The sequence below is a fragment of the Peromyscus maniculatus genome, chromosome 5 (assembly GCF_049852395.1).
Source record: "Peromyscus maniculatus bairdii isolate BWxNUB_F1_BW_parent chromosome 5, HU_Pman_BW_mat_3.1, whole genome shotgun sequence".
Classification (NCBI taxonomy): Eukaryota; Metazoa; Chordata; class Mammalia; order Rodentia; family Cricetidae; genus Peromyscus; species Peromyscus maniculatus.
Window position 1 is genome coordinate 124,121,811 of NC_134856.1, and position 22,169 is coordinate 124,143,979.

The following is a 22,169-nucleotide window of genomic DNA, read 5'->3' on the forward strand; positions in this document are numbered from 1 at the left end:
CTGATTCAATCGAGTAGCATCCATCAAGGACTTTCCCTCCTGACTCCTTTCTACCCAAGAAATTTGTATGCAACCCCAGGTATATTGGTATATGAAATTAGTATACAAATCATTTATTGATAATCATAAGGAACTGTATTTCAAAACAATCCTTCAGTGGGCATATAATTTACCATTTATTCAAAAAGAAGCAAACTTGCATGCTAATGAGATGGGCATGCTTGTCTATCTGACACAATAGAATCCAGAGATACGATGATTTGATATTTACATGCTAAAGAATGATGATGAGAAATATTGAAAGTTTTATTGTCTGCAAGGAAACACTATGTTTCTGTAAGAGCAGAAAACTTCATAAGTATTACAAAACAACACTGCAACTCACAGCATGCTATAGTCCTGATTCTAAGCTAAAGTGTTTTGGGCAATGTTTGTTCATATTGAGAGGTGCAGCAAGGTGCACAGTGTAATGTGTGTGTGTTGTGTGTTCAGAGGCAAGGCTGCAGTGATGATATAGGATCAACAGTGTGAACACTGCCAGAGATACCTCATGATCATTACACATTTGATTTTCCTTTCCTTTCCTTTTCTTTTTCTTTTTTTTCCTCTTTCAAGACAAGTTTTCTCTGTGTAGCCCTGGTCATCCTGAACCAGGCTGACCTCAAACTCAGAGGTCCACTTGCCTTTGCTTCCTGAGTACTGGAATTAAAGGTGTGTGCCACCACCACACAGCTACATAATCTGATTTTCAATCTGTTTCTGATCATCACATGTTCAGAAACCTTTGCTGTTGCCACATTTTCAAGACCCCTGCATTCAATTTAGAAGATCGGCAACAAACAGGGATCTCAGCATTGCTACTGCCATGCTTTGGACTGGATACTTTGTGGGTGGGCTTACCTGCATTGTGAGATATTTAGCATTAGTCTGTCCTCCTACTGGATACCAAGAGCAGCTGCCAATCATGGCAACTAGAAATAACTTCAAACATGTGTCCTAGGAGATAAAAATCACTCCAACTGAGAACCAGCATGGTAGAGGGGTTTGGAATGAAGCTGAGCCGTGGATGGGTTGTGGCAGTACCAACCTGGACCACCTTTTCAGGAGGCCTCTGGCAGCCAGGCGCGGGCAGGCAGTGGGAGCCAGAAAAGGGGCCTAGGACAGCTTCCGTGGTGGTAGTTTTGTTCTGTTTCCCTTCTAAAGAAGAGCACATCTGTTCATCCTATGGAAAGAACTAGAAAATAGAGAAAGTTAAGATGTGAGATGGTCATGGAGCAGCATCCCTTCAGGTAACTCCTAAGTGTCTCTAGTTGTGGGCTTGAGGCTGCACAGATGCCTGAATAAATGAGAAGTTCCTTATTTTAAAATGAGGGGCTGGAGGGCTAAAGCGCTGGCTCAGCAGTTAAGGGCACTGGCTGCCCTTGCAAAAGAACCTGGTTTGGTTCCCAGCACCCTCATGATGGCTCATCGGCTCCTATTAACTCCAATATAGAGGTTCTGGTGCCCTCTTCTGGCCTCCATGGACACCGTAAGCACATGGATCACACACTTCCAGACAAAACACTCATACTCATAAAAAATAAATAAAAATATATAAATAAAACAATTAGGAGCTAGAGGGGTAGCTCAGTATTATAGCATATGATTAACATCCACAAGGCCCTGGATTTGATCCACTGCACCAAATGTAAGAGTGGGTATGTACACGTGTGTGTGTGTGTGTGTGTGTGTGTGTGTGTGTGTGTGTGTGTGTGTGTGTATACGTACATGTGTATCTTAAGTTCCAAGTGGCCACAAAGCATCAAGCTATAAGCACAGGGCTCTGCTAGGCAGGGGCACCCCTGTGGAGCAGCTCATCTCCTGTGCCTAGGAAGCCAGCCACGGAGGTGAATAACACACATACAGCCCATCGCACACAGAGATTAGACTCTGGGGACCAGAGGACAAGACAGGCAATAATGGGAAGTAATAGCAAGTAGCAAGTGCAGGACATGATAGAGACATCTTAGCCAGAAGCAGAGTGAGCATGTGGTACCCCTTAAGGTTTGCTTCAGGGATCACTGTTAATTACACAGGCAAGGAGGAAAGGAAAGAAGGCTGTTGCTGTAAGGAAGGGAGTTCTGAAAAGAGCCGAGAGGGTAGTTATACATGAGGATAGGAAGGGGGAATTTTGGGCCAGTGGCCAGATTATGAAGATCTTAGAGAACCTCATTCTGACACTGTCCTGTGGACACTGGGGAAGTAGGCATAGCCCTCAACCAGGGAATGGGGTAATCAGATCTCCTTCCTCAGGAGAACCACTAGATCTGGGCCGAGGAAGAGTGGAGCTGCTATAGCACAACCAGGAGAGATGCTGGTGGGCTGCTTTCCCACAGTGGTGAGATCAAAAGAGAGATGGAAGGTGTTTGCCGGCTGTTGTTTCCATTCGGGTGTTCATCCCCTCCAAAACTCAATATGTTAGAGGCATTGAGAGATGGTGCCTTTGGCAGTAATCAAGATTAGATGAGACCGTGAGAGTGGGGTTCCCATGAGGGTATAAGTGGCCTCATAGGAAGAGAAAGACTAAAGTTAGCAGATTGCTCTGTGTGGCAACGTGATGCCCTGCATATATGCCAGGATCCAGCAGGAAGGCCCTAACCATAGGCTGAACAGATCCTGCTGATATGATACCACAGAACTGTGAGCTAAATACACATCTGTATCATTTACGCAGCCTGAGATCCAAGTCAGAACAACAGTAAACAAAGTGGCCATTACAGATGAAGTTCAGGGAAGTGTTTCTGGGTCCTGTGTGGGTAGCTCCCTGGGGAGAGGATATAAGTCTATTTGGAGAGCGGTTTATCCAGAGAGGGTGGAGGTGAATTATTCCCTGGGTGAGCTGTCGAGTACAAAGTCAGGCATGTTGCATAAAATCAAGGGTTGTGTGGCAGTATCAGGATGGACAGATCTGTGTTAAATAGTTATTAAGTGAGTAAATTATGTTTGCCATACTCTCTTAGGGACTAGGGAGTTAGTGTTGACCAAGCCCTGGTAGAAATGCCTCAGCCCCCATGGAGGAAGGGGAGGGAATTTAGCACTTCACCCTGACTCCACTGTGCATCTCCATTTGCTCAGGCTCCCATTGCTGTGAGTTAGATATGACTCAACTCTGTCCCCAAAAGGTTGGTTCACGTGCGAGAAGCTCAATGTGGCCATGTTGGGTGGTAGTGAGAGTTTTAAGAGCTGAAGCTTAGTGAAAGATGATTAGGTCATTAGGACCCAGGCTAAGGAACTTAAGTTCTCCTGGGACCTTAATTGGTCCCAAAGGACTGAGTTCTTTCAAAAAGAGCACTTCTGGTCTTTAAATTTCTCTAGTGTCCTGATTCTGCATGTGGTCTTGTCCACATGCATTGTCCACCATTCCTATGGAATCATGTGAACTGTGCTTTCAGCCTCCAAAACTGTGAGCTAAGTAAACTTTTTTTCATTAATAAAATACCAAACCTCTGGTATTTTATTATAGTAGCAGCATTAGAAATTGCTGTTAATTCTACCTTAAGAGGGAGGACCTTGCCTCTGCAGTCTTCCTTGGCTTCCTTTGCATTTCTTCTTTCCACTTAACTGAAAATGTTGTATCAAAAGCCAGTAGCTAACACTGAGATGTTGCAAGGTAAAAAAAAAATTATTTATGGCCAGCCAAACTTGTAGTCTACCTTGGTAGGAGAATGAAGCAGTCCAGACTAAAAACAAGAAAACCTCTGTAAGCAGACATTTCCTGTCCTAACCACCTAGTCCCAAATAACTGACTCAGAGGCTGAATATAAATTGTAAATGCTCAGTCGATAGCTCAAGCTTGTTACTAGCTAAATCTTACATTTTTATTTTATTTTTTTATTTATTTATTTATTCTGTATACAGTGTTCTGCCTGCATGTATGCCTGCAGGCCAGAAGAGGGCACCAGATCTCATTACAAATGGTTGTGAGCCACCATGTGGTTGCTGGGAATTGAACTACAGACCTCTGGAAGGGCAGCCAGTGCTCTTAACCACTGAGCCATCTCTCCAGCCCCTAACTCTTATATTTAAATTAACCCATATTTCTATGTATGCTTTGCCAAATGGCTCATGGCTTGTTACCTCATTTTCTATACATCCTGCTTGCTCAGCAGCTAGCTAGCATCTCCCTAACTCCACCCTCCTTCTTCCCATCATTCTCAGTTTGGCTTTTCTGCCTAACTTCTGCCCAGCCTGTCAACTTTTTATTAACCAATTAGAGTAATAAATATTCATAGTATGAAAAAGGATTATTCCACAGCATTTCCTCCTTTTTGTCTAATTAAAAAGGAAGGTTTTAACCTTAATATAGTAAAACTATGTACAATAAACCTCTTTATAGCAAGCGAGCAAGTGATTACAAAAGTGGGATTTTGCAGTCGTTTTTATGATCATGGGAAAGGTACATTTATGTCAGACAGTTTATGGGCTTATGGTCAGACAGTTCCTGTAACATTCCATGAAACAATGAGAACAATTTATGATGTGTGAATCACAAGATTACAGAGGAAGAACAAGTTAAAAGAAAACAAAAAAAAATCAAGTTGACCTTTAGCTGAAGACATGGTTAGAAAAAAGAAAAACACCATAAGGAACAAAATAGAAATAAATCAAAGTCTAACATATGTGATGGTCCTCTGGTGCTGGATGCAGACCGCTTCCTGGATCCAGACCTGAGGACCAGGGCTCTCCCAACAGTAAGCAGCTGATGAAAGCTGTGACCCTCACGTCCTGCTGGCAAGGAACCCTCACGAGCTCTGTGCTGCAGGACTGATCTTGTAGTCAAACCAGTGAAACTGACAAGAGCTCTGTCACCTCTCTGTGGAGAGACCGTGGCCTAAATTGATGGCATCCCTGCTCTGCATATATTTAAAGCAACTTCCTGTCATTTGGGCTTTTCTTTGGAAGTCAGGAAGTTGAGTTTAATTTTATTTTTGCAGTCTTTTCATACCAACAGCAAAGCATGCATTAATTTAATTGTTTTTCTTATGGTCTTTCATTGATAACATCTTCAGACTGAAGAAAGACAAGGTACACTTTTAATTTTTGAAAGAAGGGGCTGGAGAGATCGATGGCTCAGCAGTTAAGAGCACTGACTGCTCTTCCAGAGGACCGGAGTTCACTTCCCAGCACCCACATGATGGCTCACATCTGTCAGTAACTCCGAGTTCTGACACCCTCACACAGATGCACATGCAGGCAAAACACCAGTGCACATAAAATAAAAATAAATAAATTTTTAAAAAAGACAGTAAGTCATTAAAAAATGTTTTTGAAAGAACATAGAAAGCCACTGCTGGCATCTGATGTCATAAAGGCACATAAGAAGGAACCCAGTGGTTTTTCAGTTCCTAGTTAATGTGAACCATTTAGTCATGGCCCATAAGGAAATCCTCTGAGTTGTGGAAACAGTTTTGCAACTCAAAGATATTTTCTAAACCGGGGTCACATGTATGAAAATAGCAGAGCTATTTAAGGTCACTTGAAAGCATAGTAAGTGTTTAATTTGGATAATTCACTTCATGTGAGAGTTTAGCTCTGAAGATTTCCCTTCCCACCCACCATATAATATCCAGATATGGATAGGAAATTTCTTTTCTTAATTTAATGTGAATCTAGATCAGATACAATTAGTTAAATCTACCAGCAAAGTAGGGTTAAAGAAAACACAGTGCATTCAGTTCTTGGAGTTCTTGCCCCTTCACACACATAGTTTGACTTTGCATGCTTCCTGTTACACAAAAATCAGCCTCAAGCCCTGAACAGTCAAATGAAGCATTTTGAGAAGGAAAGATCATATTCACTTAATATTTTTGTAGTACATTCTTGCAACTGCTCCGTTAGCAATTATTAATTTCTTAGAGTACCTAATATATGCATTAAGCTATATAATAGATAGATATGCAGAGGAGGGTGGTGTATGTCAAGTTCAGACCTATCTCAGTTTCTACTATGCTCTGGCAGTCTTGGGATATCCCTCCTGTGGATGAGGAGGGTAGCTGTATTAGTCACTTGTCTCACTGCTCTGACAAAATCACTTGAGGGAATGAAGGCTTTCCCTTGGCTTTGAGGTACAGTCCATCATGGCAGGGAATTAATTCACAGGAGCAAGAGTCTGAAGGAGCTGGTCACATTGCATCTGCACCAGGAAGTAAGGAGAGACTGCTTGCTCAGGTCACTTTCTCCTTTTTATTTAGTCTAAGACCCCAGCCCAAGGAGTGATACCACCCACAGTTAAGGTGGATCTTCTATGGCAATCAACTTTATTGCTAACCCCTCACAAACATAACTCCACGGATTTTATATTTCACTTGTCAACCTAAATAACAATCAGAGTCACCCAATAATAGTAATATTTATTTGAGAATAGCAGAACATTGCATTGAAAACATAGGTGCCATGATAAGCTATGAGCATTCAAGGAAATCGAGGCAGGGGAAAGATTTTAAAGGCAAAGTGAGGATTGCTTAATACACTTTAAAATAAGAAGCTTTAGCTACTGCAAGAGTCAACAGCAAGGTTGACTGGTCTAACACTAAATACACAGTCGGGCAGACATCCGTACATACATCTGTGGCACCTTTGTATGAGGTTGTGATTTTTGCAGTCTCCATAGCATCCGGCTTGATTTATTTAATTGGTTGACTTGTTGCTAGGGTAAGATCCAAAGCAACTCCATCCTGATCCTGACAACTTTCTTACATCCTGGGTCTCTCTTAGGACTCCAAGCTGTAAACATCTCTCCAACGACAGACCTCAGTTTCAGAAGTTTGGGGAGTGACTATATAGCTGTACGACTAGGAAAGTGTGCCTTTCTACCCATGCTGTCCCAATAGAAGACTCGGAGGAGCCTAGAATTCCTTCCACAATATTCACCTCACACATGCCTTATCATTCATTGCCTGGTGGGTGAAGCTGAATAACTTCAGGGTTGTTCAATGACTGCCAAAAGCTTGAAAAACAAAAATGTCCCTGTTCCCAATCAGGTCTACTCTGCGTGGTATCTATACACACACACACACACACACACACACACACACACACACACACACACACACACACCACCGGAAACTTTATGTAGGTGTCCAAGTATGTGGTTCTCCCCTTGTGAGCCAATCCCATTCTCTAGTACCTTCTCAAACTACCTGTCACCGCGTCTGTCCCTCCTTCTCCACTCGGCACCAGAAGTTCCTGCCCCTGCTATGATGCCGCATTCTCTATGACTTAATTACGCACCCAGTAATAAGAGTCATTTCTGTGCCTGTTCATCTGGCATTCTATGTCTAATAAGGCTCTGGTGGAGATGGGTGGAGACAGGAAGAAGAGTAGCCATTGTTCTCGGCAGACAGACACCCTCTCTTGCATGTCCTCCAGGCCGCAAGCCTCTGTGTTCTTGGTGTGCACAAAGGTAACAAGAAGCAAGCGCTAGCCTGGAGGCAGAGAGAGAAAGGCAAGAGGCCACAAGGAAAGAAAGGGACTTCTGTGAAGAGGAAAGGCCCAGCGAAGTTTCTGTCTCCTGGCCTGGGGGCACTGGAGGAGCAGGCCTGGGGAGGGGCCTGTAGAGCGAGGGAGGGCAGCTTTGCGTGACCTGACGCAGGGTGCCCTTCCTGGGCTTGAAATTGAGGAACCAGGGAGGCACTGGTGGCGAGTCAGTGTCTCGGGGCACAGGATGGACAGAGGACTCCAGCTGCTGACTCTGCCTGATGTATCTGTTGGGGCCGTGGAGATCACCGACCCCAGAAGGATATGACATGGTCCAAAAAATTTTCCTGGATTTTTTTCGTAGGCGGCTGAGCCAGAGACCCACCGCAGAGGAACTGGAGCAGAGGAACATTCTGAAGCGTAAGTTGACTAAGCCCAGGGTGACCAGACACTCAGGGCAGCCTTCCTGGTAGCTGCATAGTGGCTTACCAGATCTCTCCCGGGGGCCCAGGGGATTGCTAGAAACCTCTCCTGCAGGAGCCCTCTTAGAAACCAAGGAGGCTTTTTCTACAGAGTTGGGGGCTGTCTCTGTCACTGACCTGGTTATGCGTTAGGAACTCCCAGGCTGAAGCCAGAGCCCACCCTGAGCTAAGAGAGGAGCTGAAAAGCAAACTAAGGTTTTTCAGAACCAGAAAAAGATGACTTTAAGGAGAACCAGTGTCACGCTTACACCCAAACTGGCTTTAAACCAGTGACTTGGGCTTTAATGGCTACTGTAAGGGAAATTTGACTGTGAGGGCTGGAAATCAATTGGCTCCTGCTGACGGAACTCAGCCCCCTGAGCCCCAGCTTTACCGTGGGAGAAAGCACCACCAAGTGAACGTTCATCCTGTCCTCTGAGACTGGTCCAGCCAGCGGCATGCTTGCATGACGCTCTCATTCACGGAAAGCTGGCTGTGAACAGGGAAAAAATGGGCCCCTTGTTCAACTCAGGACACAGAATGTATTTGGATTTGTACAGAGAGTCCACTTGGTACTAAAACAAAGAATGCAAAAGAATGAAAGAAAGCGGCATTCCACAGACCCCAACATGCCTCAGTTTAGCTGAAGATATTCAATAATTCTTAATAAATCAGACCACACCCACCAGACCACTACTGCCATCCTTACCCAGTTTCCTCAACCCAACCAACAAATATGTTTGCTTTAATATGTGATTCTTTTTCCCTATCCCCCAAAAGCCCTTCTAATTTCTTTCCAGAAAAAAGAATTAGATATTAGGAAGTATCTTACAGATACGGTGCACACACACGTCATGTGAGACTTTGCTCTAGGTGACTGGGTATTTCCACTTAAATAATTTTGTTTCTGATTGCACTTTTCTATCCCTCCTTCCAATGGTCTTGTGGCCTAGCCAGTATTGAGTGATTTGCTGAGAGAGGATGTTGCATTTGCCTGGGAAGGTTGTTTCCAGGCTCTGGAGTACCTCTGTGTGCCCATCTGCTTGCCTGTCTCAGAGTCCTACATCCTTTCTCCAAGGCAACCATTACCTTCCCAAGCTCAGAGCAGGCTGTTCTCAGGCCCAGTTTTTCTGGGTCTAGAGTAAGCCTTATAAACTCCAGCTATCAGACTCAGTGGCAAGCACTTACACACACTGAACCATCTCACCAGCCCTAATTTTTTTTTTAAACCAGTGAGCACCTTTCAAAGTTTCTAAGTTTGCCAGAATATGGTGGCACATACCTGTAATCCCAGCACTCGAAGGCTGGGCCTAAAACGGGCCAACTGTGAGTTCTAGTCAGCCTCGGCTACATAGCAAGACCCTGTCTCAAAAGTCTCTAAATGTACTCTGCTCTGCACTAGATGGCAGAGAACCGTCAGAGATGGCTGCAGTTGGGGAAATCTCGGCCCTCAGGATATTTCCTTTTTGCCTCATACGGACATCTGGTCCATTATAACATTATAAAGTGTCCATTGTTGATGAGAACTGAAAAATGGAAGCGGGAACTCTTGATTCCTCAAATCTGAAATCAGATAAAAGCTTCCTCCACTCCTCCACTGCAGCTGCTCTGAAACCCCAGCACCAAGACTCTGCATACTGCTGGCCCTTGCTAAGGTTTCTGTAAATACGTTTCCCTCAGGGAGAGAGGATCCCCTGACTCACATCTGGCTCCCCACCTCTGGGGAGATCCAGATCCCAGAACATCAAAGTCAGATGACCCGCACTGGTTTTTTGGTTTGTTTTGTTTGTTTGTTTGTTTGATAGTTCTCTGTTTTCCTGTGGCTTCCTTGAGTCTAACCAGTCCAGGGAGACTATAGGGAAACCTGTGTAATTCTTCCTGTTTTATAAAATTCCTTCTGCCTTTTCCTGGTAAAATGGCTACAAAGTCAGGCTCTGCTTAGCCAGATTCAAACAGTTGGTCAGCTCTAGATCTCTAAACCTTTCAGAGTTGCGCCTTTCCCCACGCATTGGTCCTTTGTCTTTCTAAATTTGTTTTCTGTGTTTATTATTTAATCTAATTTTTGTTGGTCTTGTTCTTATTGGGGGGATGGGTGTCTTTCTCTTCTAGTTTTGATTTTTTTTTGTTTGTTTGTTTGTTTGTCTCCTATAGCCCAGGGCTGGTCTTAAACTTAGCATATATCCAAGGATGACTTTGAACCCCTGAATCCCTCTCCTCCTCCATCTCCTAGGTGCTGGAATTGTGTCACCACACCCCGTACCTACTTATTATATAAGAAATGTCACTAGGCAGTGGTGGTGCACACCTTTAATCCCAGCACTTGGGAGGCAGAGGTAGGTGCATCTCAGTGAGTTCAAGGCCAGCCTGGTCTACAGAGCAAGTTCCAGGACAGCCAGGAACTGTTACACAGAGAAACCCTGTCTCAAAAAATCAAAAGGAAGAGAGAGAGAGAGAGAGAGAGAGAGAGAGAGAGAGAGAGAGAGAGAGAAGAAAGAAAGAAGGAAGGAAGGAAGGAAGGAAGGAAGGAAGGAAGGAAGGAAGAAAGAAAGAAAGAAAGAAAGAAAGAAAGAAAGAAAGAAAGAAAGAAAGAAAGAAAGAAAGAAAGAAAGAAAGAAAGAAAGAAAGAAAGAAAGAAAGAAAGAAATGTCAAGGGGTATTTGAAAACATCCCCAAATAGTCAGTTCTAAAACTTATCTTCTGGGCTTTAAACTGGGAGAGAAGCTGGGAGATGTGGGGTGCCAGAGGCTGGGCTTGGTCTGCACCCTCACCCTGCCCAGCCTTGTAAGCAAGTCCTCACTTTGTTCAGTAGCCAATGAGGCCCTGTGTGCATCTGAGCACATAATGAACTCTGGGGAGTGGGCACCATGACGATGACATCACCAGACTGGAGTGGCCTCTTTTCTCAGTTGCCTAGTGGGATTGCCTTGGCATCATCTGCCTGAGAATTCATGACACTGGGTTTGTAAATGGCTTTGAGAGAATGATATGGACACCATAGGTGGTAGTTTATGATCCGCACCTCTGAGGGCCTAAGAACCTACTTAAGAGATGAAGTCCCCTGGGCTGTGCCATCTCTGGTACAGAACACCCACCCTCATGGCTCGGAAGGGACCTGTAGATCAGGAGTGAGGTCAGGCCCAGTAATGAGAAGGAGGACCAGCCTCAAGCAAGTTGTGACAGCAGGAAAAAGCAGAGGTCTGAACTGTTTGAGTGGTGAGCTATGTCAGGTGTGGTTGGTGGCTTCGTGGCTTCATTCCCTGGGGCTTTTGTGACTTCGTTTGGAAATCCCGAGTGGTAGCCTGCACGGTTTCTAAGTTTCGACATGGCGCCCTCAAGCTACATGGAGGACAGACTGCAAGACTCCCTTCCTTCTGTCCTTCCTCCCCGCTGCAAGTATAGGTAGCTGCCTGGGGTCTGCCTCCGGACTGAGTCTGGATAGATGGATTTATCCTAAGATGTTAATGGCTGGCTAGTTTCCCAGACTTTATCACAGAGTAATTTACATTTTTTTTTAAAATGTCAGTCTTTGGGTTTCCCTTCTCCTGGGTCTTGCTATCTGCTTCCCAATTTATCTGTGATAGGTTAATTCATGCTAAGAAAATAATGGCTATTATGGGTTTTTAGCTAAGAGAAATGTGTGTGTTTTTAAGGCAACTCTGGGAAGGAAAAGGGGTCATTAAATCCAAAGGAAGAGGCATTCACGGTAGGTACTGGCACTGTGAGGGCTCTCCTGGCCCATTCCACGGGAGGAATGGGGATTTCCTGTGCTGTCCACACAAGGTCCTGATGCCCACAGGCAGGCAGGGACACAAAAATCACACCCTGGGGGTGTCACTCAAGGCCCTTAGTCCTGCTCTGAATTGCCACCATTTGTCACCACCTTTGGTCACAGCTGGCTATAACTATCTTTGCTGACTTCCTAGGGTGGCAAGAAGGGAAAGCAGGACAATTAATTGCATACTCCCCACCTCAATTTCTATGCACTGGGATTTCTTTCTTTGAAAGACCTACCCTATACTGAGACGTTTAGCGCCACAAATTATAACCATGGACCATCATCATAACACAATAATAAAGTTGCAGAAACATGACTTGACAACCATGGCTGCAAGATGAGAATGCAGGTATCCCCTGCAAGCTTAATAGACACTGTGCCCAAATCAACCCCTAGTTTGCTTTTGCTGGCGCTCTCCTAACCTCGTGGCCGAGGAGATAGCTCACGCTTTCTGTGGCACTAGTTGGCATTCATGGTATTTTTCCAATCAGATGGTACCATGTTGATAAATGTGCTTCCACGGAGAACAAGGAACCTTTCCAAGGCCCTGAAGGTAAATGTTGGTCTGCTTCTGGTCATTCTGTTAGTTCAGACAGAGAAAAGGCTCAAGTTCTCTGCCCTTGTTCCTACTCCTTTTCCCAGACCCTTTCCATGGCTCTTTAACAGACAAGTCGGTTGTCTGTACGTTAATCTGAGATCGTTTAGTCTCCGAAGTGTGCTCCTAAGATAGTTTCCAAATTCAAATGCAAGCACGTATATTCCACACTCTGGTCTCACATGGGTTCTGTGGACTTCTTGGAAGATTTAAAGAATTAGTGGAGTCAGGGCTTGTGCCAGGTGAGAGCTCTGAAGTCAGTACGAGCAGCCTGTCAGCTGGCTGTTGACTCTGCCCCATGTCATTCCTGCAGCAGGTGGAGGCTTGTCTTCTCTCCTGCCCTACAGGGTTTGGGGCACTAGGGCCACACAATGAGCCCTTTCAGCCTCTGAGAGGCTCTAAGAGGCATGAGGTTTACACCTATCTCAAGGAAGGCATCCTGATTCTCCCCAAATGCTTGTCACCACCAGGAGTGTCCCCATACTTCTCCCACACACCTCCTTGGCTTAGAGTCACATTGCTCTACCCCAGCATCCCTGCCTGGGCCCCAAACCCAGACATAAAGAGAACAACAATGAAAAAAAAAAAAAAAAGAAGTCCACCAATTTGAAAGGATGCAGGAAGGTGAAGCCAAGCCCCTTCAGGTGTAAGGATAGCCAGAGAATGGAACCTAAGTGCTTGGACTAGAGCCTGCCAAAGCTCAGAGGGTATACCTGAGCGTGGGTGATGCCATGCTCTGTAACCAGGAGCATCTTCTATATATTTTCAGCTCGGAATGAACAGGAAGAGCAGGAGGAGAAGCGTGAAATCAAGAGGAGGCTGACTCGAAAGGTAAGACAGTTCCCCATGTCCAGAGCTGCTCACAGACCTTGGCTTCTTGTAGCCTTGAGGGCTTGGAAGCCTCTTCCCCCAGACAGCTCAGACTCCCTAACACCTTTCTTGAGGATAAGGGTCAACTCAGCTGTAACTCCAGTCCCAAAGGAGCCAACATCCTCTTCAGGCATCCGCGGGCACCAAGAATACACATACTGTATCTGCAGACAAAACACCCATGCACATAAAAATAAATGAGTTTTTAAAAAATTAAGTTTAAAAAAATAGATTATGTATATTTTAACCCCCCACACCATTGGAAACTCATACAAATTAGTAGTTCAACCAAATGAAAAAATTGCCAGGAGTCTGGGCATGGTGGCACATGCCTTTGATCCCAGCACTACGGAGGCAGAGGCAGGCGGATCTCAGTGAGTTCGAGGCCAGCCTGGGCTACAGAGTGAGTTCCAGGACAGCTAGGGCTACACTGAGAAACCCTGTCTTGAAGAACAGAAAGAGAGAGAGAGAGAGAGGGAGAGAGAGAGAGAGAGGGAGAGAGAGAGAGAGAGAGAGAGAGAGAGAGAGAGAAGAAAAAGAAAGAAAGAAAGAAAGAAAGAAAGAAAGAAAGAAAGAAAGAAAGAAAGAAAGAAAGAAAGAAAGAAAAAGAGAGAGAGGGAGAGAAAGAAAGAAAGAAAGAAGAGAGAGAGAGAGAGAGAGAAAGAAAGAAAGAAAGAAAGAAAGAAAGAAAGAAAGAAAGAAAGAAAGAAAGAAAGAAAGAAAGAAAGAAAGAAAGAAGAAAGAAAGATTGCCAGGCTTAATAGCATACACCTTTAGTCCCAGTACTTAGGAGGCAGAGGCAGGCAAGTTTCTGTGAGTTCAAGGCCAGCCTGGTCTACATAGTGAATTCTAGGTCAGCCAAAGCCACATAGTGAGACCCTAAAAGAAATTTAGTAGTTCAAGATGGACAAGATAACTCATGCTGTGTAATCTGAGCATTCAGAAGGTTGAGATAGCCTCAAGTTCAAGGCCAGCCTGAGCTACACATAATGAGCTGTGGGCCATTTTGTCTCAAAAACAAAAAGCAAAAAAATGTTTAAAAAAATGGTAGCTTAAAAAACATACTGTATTTTGCTATGATCATAGGACATCATGAACTTTGTTTCCCCTTTACTACCTGTTGATATTTGATTGTATTTTGCTAAATTCAGTTGGAATTATCGGATCAGGAAGATACCAAAAAAGTCCTGATCCATTTAGTGAATATGTTTGAAAAGCATTTAAAACTTATGAAGCTGAGTTTTTGGTACATTTTTAACCCCTCAAATAGAGGATACTGCCTTGCTGTATAGACCCACAGATCTTCTGAAACATGAGTGGCCTCTTGAAAAGAAAAAAAAAAAAAAAAAAAAAAACCTTGACTAATAAGCTTGGAACTATTCTTGGGTCCTGTTGAAAGTTTAATTAATGGATGGCACACGGGATATAACACTACCTCTGTCTGCCTGAAGTGTTTTCAATCAGCCCCCCGCAGTGGCCATCTTGAGAAAAGGATACTCAGTCTTAAAGATGGTGAAGAGACCCATTAAAATTCATTCTAAAGATGTTCATTAGTGACTTTTTTCTCCCTGAAAACATTATGTAAAGGATGAGATTCGGGGTCCTGAGAGGCCATGCCACTTATTAAGGAAGTAATTTGTACTTCTCAACAATCCCTTCCCCAAACCACCCCAAATCCTGGTGGCAAGCCAAATGCCAAACTAATTGAAGGAAGTAAGATAAACAAGAGCCTGGATGATGGGGTGTCTGGCTGGCATCACGGGGCGGGGGGGGGGGGGGGGGGGGGGGGGACGACACACACAAGAATAGGAGCTGAATGACCTGGCTTTGGCCAGTTGTTCTAACTCCAGTCTTTGGCATAAACTGTTAGTCGGAACATTCAAGAAAGAAAAAACAGTTCCACAATTTTGAGCCAAATTTGAAGTAAGCTTTAATTAAATACTAACTCTGATTGGGTCCACTCTGGGATCCCAGGTAGTGGCCCTGATTCACATTTTGCAAGGGCTTAAAAAGACAAAACCCACAACTCATTGCATTTCCCATCAGGTCCCATCAGGGGCAAGCACACATCCTGACATATCTCCTGCCTGGATACCTCCTGCCCACATGTGATCAAGCACATCCAGTGCAGATGGGTCAAACAAACCTGTTTAGGGGAGTGAAAATCCTGTGGCTTGGTATTTCCCAGCATTCCAGGAAGTTAATTTGTCCTTGGCTAAGAGGGACTTCGAGGCTAACTTTGGCTCTTTCACATGGTGGTATGTGCTTGCTATCATCCCAGCACTCTGGAAGTCTGAGACAAGGGCATTGCTGTGAGTTTGAGGCCATCCTGGGAACAGTATCAAGTTCCAGACCAACCTGGGCTACATAGTGAGACCCTGCTTAAAAAAAAAGAAGGAAGGATTTATTTAGATATCTATCAATTCTTATCTCTTATCAAAAGATTGTGTGTTCTTGCAAACAGAACTTTGACTCTAACTGCATAATGTGTTAGCAGAGAGTAGGCAAGTTTTGCTTCCTATACTTCTGTCCCTTAGGATGCTGACACTCACAATCTCACCTACAAACAGCCCCTAAATTCTGCAGTTAACAACGTTGTCCCCTCCCCCACCCCCGTCTCTCTCCACCCCCACCCCCACCCTCTCACTCCCCATCCACCTACCCCCACCAGGGAAATGGCCCTGTGATTCCAGCATTTCCAGTTTCCTGCGGCTGCCAAGGAGAGTTAAAAATCATGACCTTGAGGGCAGGAATGAGTGTTTCCGAAGGAGACTGGGGGAAATGTGGAAACCGGAAATTTAATATTTCCCTGGGTCTGCAGAGCACTGGCGCCCACCTATAGGTAGTCACCACGCAGCCTGCCCTGGCTCTGGGCAAATTCTTTTCCCTTGGGCCTCTCTCATACCAAAACCAGATGCCAGGGCTGGTGACTGCTTATAACCTCAGCCCTGATTTCCTTAATAAAATTCTATTGAATTTTAATGTACTAGTAAAAAAATAAAAAAAAATAGAACCCAGGGGCTGCTGTTGATACCAACAGACCAAGTCATTTTTGAAAACATAAAAATTATATGCTAGAAATGTCTGTCTCCCCTCAAAAAAAAAAAAGATAGAGTTGTAGCACAGTGACAGCGCTCTCTACCCATGTGCAAGGCCCTGGGATCCATCCCCACCACCACAGACCCCAAGAAAGGGCAGCTGCCTAACTGAAAGCATGCATATAGACATGATGGGGACAAGGGAAGGGGAAATTTGGGGTTTGGGTTGTATTTCAGGGGACTTTGGATCTCAATTGGCTCTTTTTTTTTTTTTTTCCAAATTTTTGGTTGCACATGATACTGCTGGCACAGATTGATATAAATGTTGTTTCTTTTCTGTTGTCCCAATCTGTCTTCCTCAGACTTTATCCACAAAGATTGTCTCCTCAGCATCTAGAAAGGGCCTCAGGCTTTGGGTATCAAGGGCTAGATGCACATCTTCTAAAATGAGTTCTGGAAGATTCTGGCTAGTGTCAGGGTCCACATTCCACCTAAGACCCCCAAGACAGCAGTCTGTACTGTCCTTACTTGTCCCCTCCCAGAACGTGAGCACAATACCATGCCAACTTTATTTAGACTGAGAGCATCACAGGATTGGGGGCATAAAAAGCAGCTCCTGTCCTTGAGCACTTCCAGCATCCCTGTTCTTGAGCACTTCCAGCATCCCTGTCCTTGAGTATTTCCCATCATCCCTATCCTTGAGCATTCCCATCATCCCTATCCTTGAGTACTTCCAGCATCCCTGTCCTTGAGTATTTCCAGCATCCCTATCCTTGAGTATTTCCCATCCCTGACCTTGAGCACTTCCAGCATCCCTGTCCTTGAGTACTTCCATCATCCCTGTCCTTGAGTACTTCCTTCATCCCTGTCCTTGAGCACTTCCATCATCCCTGTCCTTGAGCACTTCCAGCATCCCTGTCCTTGAGCACTTCCAGCATCCCTGTCCTTGAGCACTTCCATCATCCCTGTCCTTAAGTACTTCCATCATCCCTGTCCTTAAGTACTTCCATCATCCCTGACCTTGAGCACTTCCATCATCCCTGACCTTGAGCACTTCCATCATCCCTGACCTTGAGTACTTCCAGCATCCCTGTCCTTGAGTACTTCCAGCATCCCTGTCCTTGAGCACTTCCAGCATCCCTGTCCTTGAGCATTCCCATCATCCCTATCCTTGAGCACTTCCATCATCCCTGTCCTTGAGCACTTCCAGCATCCCTGTCCTTGAGCACTTCCAGCATCCCTGTCCTTGAGCATTTCCAGCATCCCTGTCCTTGAGCACTTCCAGCATCCCTGTCCTTGAGCATTCCCATCATCCCTATCCTTGAGCACTTCCATCATCCCTGTCCTTGAGCACTTCCATCATCCCTGTCCTTGAGCACTTCCAGCATCCCTGTTCTTGAGTATTTCTGGCATTAAGTCTTCTCTTCAGATTCTGCTACTAGATGGGCACTGGTAAATGCTAGATTATGATTTATTTATTTATTCATTTACTTTTTTGAAACTGGGGAGGGGGCAGATAGACTCTTGCTAGAGTAGCTCGGAATTCACCATGTAGCCCAGGCTGGCCTTGAACTCTAGATACTTTTGCCTTAACCTCCTGAGTACTGAAATTGAAAATGTAAAACATTACATCTAGGTAGCCCAGAGTGTGGTTTCCAGGAAAATAAGTTCAGAAATCATGGCTTAAGAACCCTTGGATGTAGCAAACATCCAAAATTAACACTGCTTGTCTAACATCCTGAGATAATCAAATTGAGGACCACAAACAGGAGACTTTGATTAAGTGTCTGTTTAGCTGGTATGAATGTGGCAAAAAAAAAATTACATGTTTTTTTTTTAACTTCAGTATAAATTCTGTCAGCTCTCATATTTCACAAAGAACATCTTGATGCCAAAATTACCACCCTTTTAATTTCCAACAACCTCGGCCACATAGCTTGGGAAACTATACTTTCTCATGACAAGCCACATGGATGACAAAGTGTTTAGCCCTCTGAAAACCCCTGGTGCCTCCGGACAGACTAAAATCATTACTGGTCTAGGCATGGGCCAGTTCCATAATCATTAGGCTTCTGATCCCTGGAGCTTCCTCCTTTAGCCAAGAGGGGACCAAATGCCTAGTCAGTCCCACCCATGCTCTTGCCACCAGGAACCTCTCTTTAATGGCAGCAGGCTGTCATCTCATTGTGCCATGGCAGCAGCACGTTGGAACATTCCAGCTCCAGCCAAGGGCATCAGGCAGATAACTGCATGGCAGGCAGAACAGCCAGAGTCATTTGGATTTTGTTTGTTTTATAGACCAGAGCCGTAAGACTTTATCTGACTGCCTTTTCTATTAATAGCAGTCAACAGTCTAGGGCTGGGAGAAAAAAAATTGTTTTTAAGTAACCCTGGTTGAACATGAGCAGACAGCCTGGTAAAGGGAGCAGTTGTGTTGCTCCAGAAGAAATAAGCTTGTGACAGGGAAAGATAATGGGAATGTCAGCTTTCTCTTGTTAAGGGACAGAGGAAGGGCGCTGGGGGGGGGGGGGATACCAGGAGATGGCTAAATAAACATGATTTTATCCCTCCCTCCTTACAAAGTCCTGTTCTCCATGGCATAGATGTGGCTTGCTCGGCTCTGAGCTGGCTCACTAACCTTACACCTGACCTTCTGAAAGAAACCCTAAAAACTCCTGAATCAACCTATCCCACCCCCTCACAGCCTGGAGGCTGCATACCATTTGCAAATGCTCTTCTTCCTAAAACGCACAGGCATATATGTATCTGTAGACACACATGGATATGTGTATATATGTAATGTGTATGTGCCCACACACATATAATGTGTTACAGACCCATTCTGCAAACAGCGCTAAATTTAAGACAGAGATGTGGACTCACCAATCCAAGTTTAGATGGAATCATTGCTTAAGGTGTTTGCCTCCCACTGGATGAAGGACAGACGGAGAAAATCCACAGTGGACACTCACAGCTACACAGACAATCAGGCTTCCTATCAGACCAAGAAAGCAGTGTGATAAAGGACAGGCTGCTGTCATCTGTATAAGCCCAAGAGGTTGAAAGGGACAAGAAAGCTCGCAGAATCCCGGAGTTAAGCACTCTGGGTTCTGCTCCCTGCTCCAGCTTGCTGTACAACATATCAGTTAGCTTCCTGGACTCATTTTCCACACCTACAAGTTCACAAATGAAACTGTGGTCTAAAGGCCTCTGTTGATGGGTCCCCACCTTTCTCCCTCTTTGCAGCTCAGTCAAAGGCCCACAGTGGAAGAACTTCGAGAAAGGAAGATCCTCATCCGCTTCAGTGACTACGTGGAGGTGGCAGATGCCCAGGACTATGACCGCAGAGCGGACAAGCCATGGACCCGACTCACAGCTGCTGACAAAGTAAGCAGAGGTGGTGGAGAAAGGGGAGGCGGGTGTATGTTATACATAAGGAGAAGAGAGCTCTGCCTCGGCCCCGTGCTAAAAGTGCTGCTCACAGGAGTGCTCCAAGTGACCTGTGGGAAACCACTCGATGGGTTCTTCACTTGGAAAAGGCACAGAACAGGCAAGATACTGTGCCTGCTTCCCAGAAGGAGGAAGGAAAGAATCCTGGTCCATTTGCTGGTACTGTAACAGAACACTTGAGGCTTCATAATTTCATATAGAAAGATTACTTAAAGGCTAAAGATTCTAGAATCCAGAAAGCCCAAGATCAGGCAGCCTCATCTGGTGAGAACCTCTTGCTGCTCCATAATGGGACATAAGTCAGGGAGATAGACACATGCCCGAGAGAAAATGTAGGAAGTAGTCTTCCTTTGTAACAGCCGGCTCCTGTTTGACTGATCCCATCCCTGATAAAGGCATTGGTCCCTCTTAACAGCCTGATTGTCTTTGAAAGGTCCCCACTCCTCAGTACAGGGACACTGAGAAATAGAGTTCTGACACAAGATCATTCAGTTCTGTTCCATAGCATGTCGGGGGACTGTGCCCAGAAAGACAGAGTAACACTGGACGAGGCACAGAGTCATTCCTAACATGAACCTCCAGACTTATCATTGGCTCTCTGTGTCAAGACACCTTCCCAGGCACCCAGCAGGAGAACTGCAGAAGGGAGGTGAAGCCAAAATGTGTGCCATCTGTAACCCCATGGGGAGCATGGGGTACAGAGACCTCATAAAATACGGAGAGCTCCATTAGAGCCTCACAGTGTCCCCAAAGAAGAGAAATCCTGGCAGGTTTTAAAGGACACCCAGGTGACTTTTTGTGTAGTTGTGTGGAAGAAGAAGAATATTTTTAGGTATGATGAATGGGGAGGGCTTCCCACTTCTTCAGCATGCTGACCTGCTGCTCCTCTTCCAGGCCGCCATTCGAAAGGAACTTAATGAGTTCAAAAGCACTGAAATGGAAGTCCACGAGTTGAGTAGACACTTGACAAGGTTGGTATTGGTGGGGGCCGCCTTGAATGTCCCCACCGCCACAGGGCCATGTTTATTTTCCCTTTTTTGCTGTAACTTTCTTTTCATTGGAGACCCAGCGGGCCTGGTTCTTACTATATAGCCCAGACTGGCCAGGAACTTACAGAAATCCTCCTGTCTCAGCCTCCTGGGTGCTGGTGTTGCAGACATGCACCATCATGCCCAGCTCTGTTGATATGTACCTTCAAATAAATACCCATTTGCCCTAGATTACCAAGTGGTCTTATGGGTAAGATGTGAGAAGAGAAGACAGAGGTCAACGTCAAGGTCTACCTTTAAGTTGATAAAAAGAGGGCTATGAGGCCCTGTGTGATGGCACATACCATTAGTCCCAGCACTAGGGAGGCAGAGGTAGATGGATCTCTGCTGAGTTCAAGGCCAGCCTGGTCTACATAGGGAGTTGCAGGCTCGCCAGGGCTCCATAGTTAGACTCTGTCTCAAAACAAGAACAAAACCAACAACAACAAAAGGTTAGAAGAACAAAACCTCAGGCAAAGGATGTTAAAATGTTTAAGGCCCAGGCAAAAAGTCACCCTCTGTGTTTTAATTTGCTCAGATGAAAAGTCTTGATATGTGTTGGATGACCCCAAAGTGAGTTTTTATAAAAATCTGAAGCTGGGGATATAAGAGTGTTGCCAACACACAGTCAGCAGAGGCCAAAGCTGGGCGGAATACCAAGATACCACATGGGACCACTAAAGAGTGTTCTGTTATCCTGTGCTCTTCTACTAAGCAATCCTGTCTCATGTCACTTGATAAAAAGGAGACACGGAAAGAATTCGCTATGGGGGGTGTATGCATGGCTGGTTAGTAACTAAGCCACTGGCTTAATCTTTCTAATCATTGTCCTTTGGAGAGCATGTGGAGAAGCAGGAATTACCAATGCACATCCTGCCTGACTCAGACACACAGTCAGGACCTCCCTCTTACTGCCATGCAGGAACCCTAGTGCAGCCGCCCAGTTTGGGCCTCCAGTGCTTCCAAATTAAACTTTCTCTGCTCCCTAGATGAAATCTGTGGAGTTCAAATACTCACGGTGTCATGGGTAGGAGGTCACACTGGAATACCACTGTCCCAACCAGGGTATGAGGATGGAAAGATGTCGTTGTGGGATGGGGCCCCTGACATGCCCTCGGCCTTGACGAACTTTCTTGTTTCCCAGGTTTCATCGACCATAACAGTGGGATTACTCTTGAGTCCTCTGCTGTCTTCAAAACATAAATTTATAAGAACCATAAGTGCTGGCATTTGTCCACTTCCCCATTACGATGTAAATCTGAACTGCCTTTTTTAAAAAAAGAAAAAAAGAAAAGAAAGAGAAGAAAACAGAAGAAGAAGCGAAAGGAAACACAATCAGGAGTCTATGTGCAGGAACACCATGGTGACCACACCTCAGTCAGAGTTGCTGGCACCACTTCTGCTATGGAAAGGTGGTCCTGCCCCCAGCAGGGCCCTACCTGAACACTGTCCAGGGACTGCCTCATCCCCCTCATCCAGCCAGCAGGCACCACACTG

At 45.1% G+C, this 22,169-nt stretch overlaps 1 protein-coding gene across 13 annotated transcripts in view; it reads left to right on the forward strand.

Moving 5' to 3' along the window:
- Phactr1 (phosphatase and actin regulator 1) overlaps nt 1–21,892 on the forward strand; it is a 474,687-nt gene extending 452,795 nt beyond the window's left edge. For all 13 annotated transcript variants that reach the window (XM_076573230.1, XM_015991023.3, XM_076573229.1 and 10 more), the window contains 5 exons: nt 7,820–7,875; nt 13,056–13,117; nt 19,441–19,581; nt 20,539–20,615; nt 21,817–21,892. In XM_076573230.1, the coding sequence (XP_076429345.1) occupies nt 7,820–7,875; nt 13,056–13,117; nt 19,441–19,581; nt 20,539–20,615; nt 21,817–21,832 (352 nt within the window). In that variant the 3' untranslated portion in view covers nt 21,833–21,892. The remainder of the gene's footprint in view (nt 1–7,819; nt 7,876–13,055; nt 13,118–19,440; nt 19,582–20,538; nt 20,616–21,816) is intronic.
- Nucleotides 21,893–22,169: the final 277 nt, after the last annotated feature.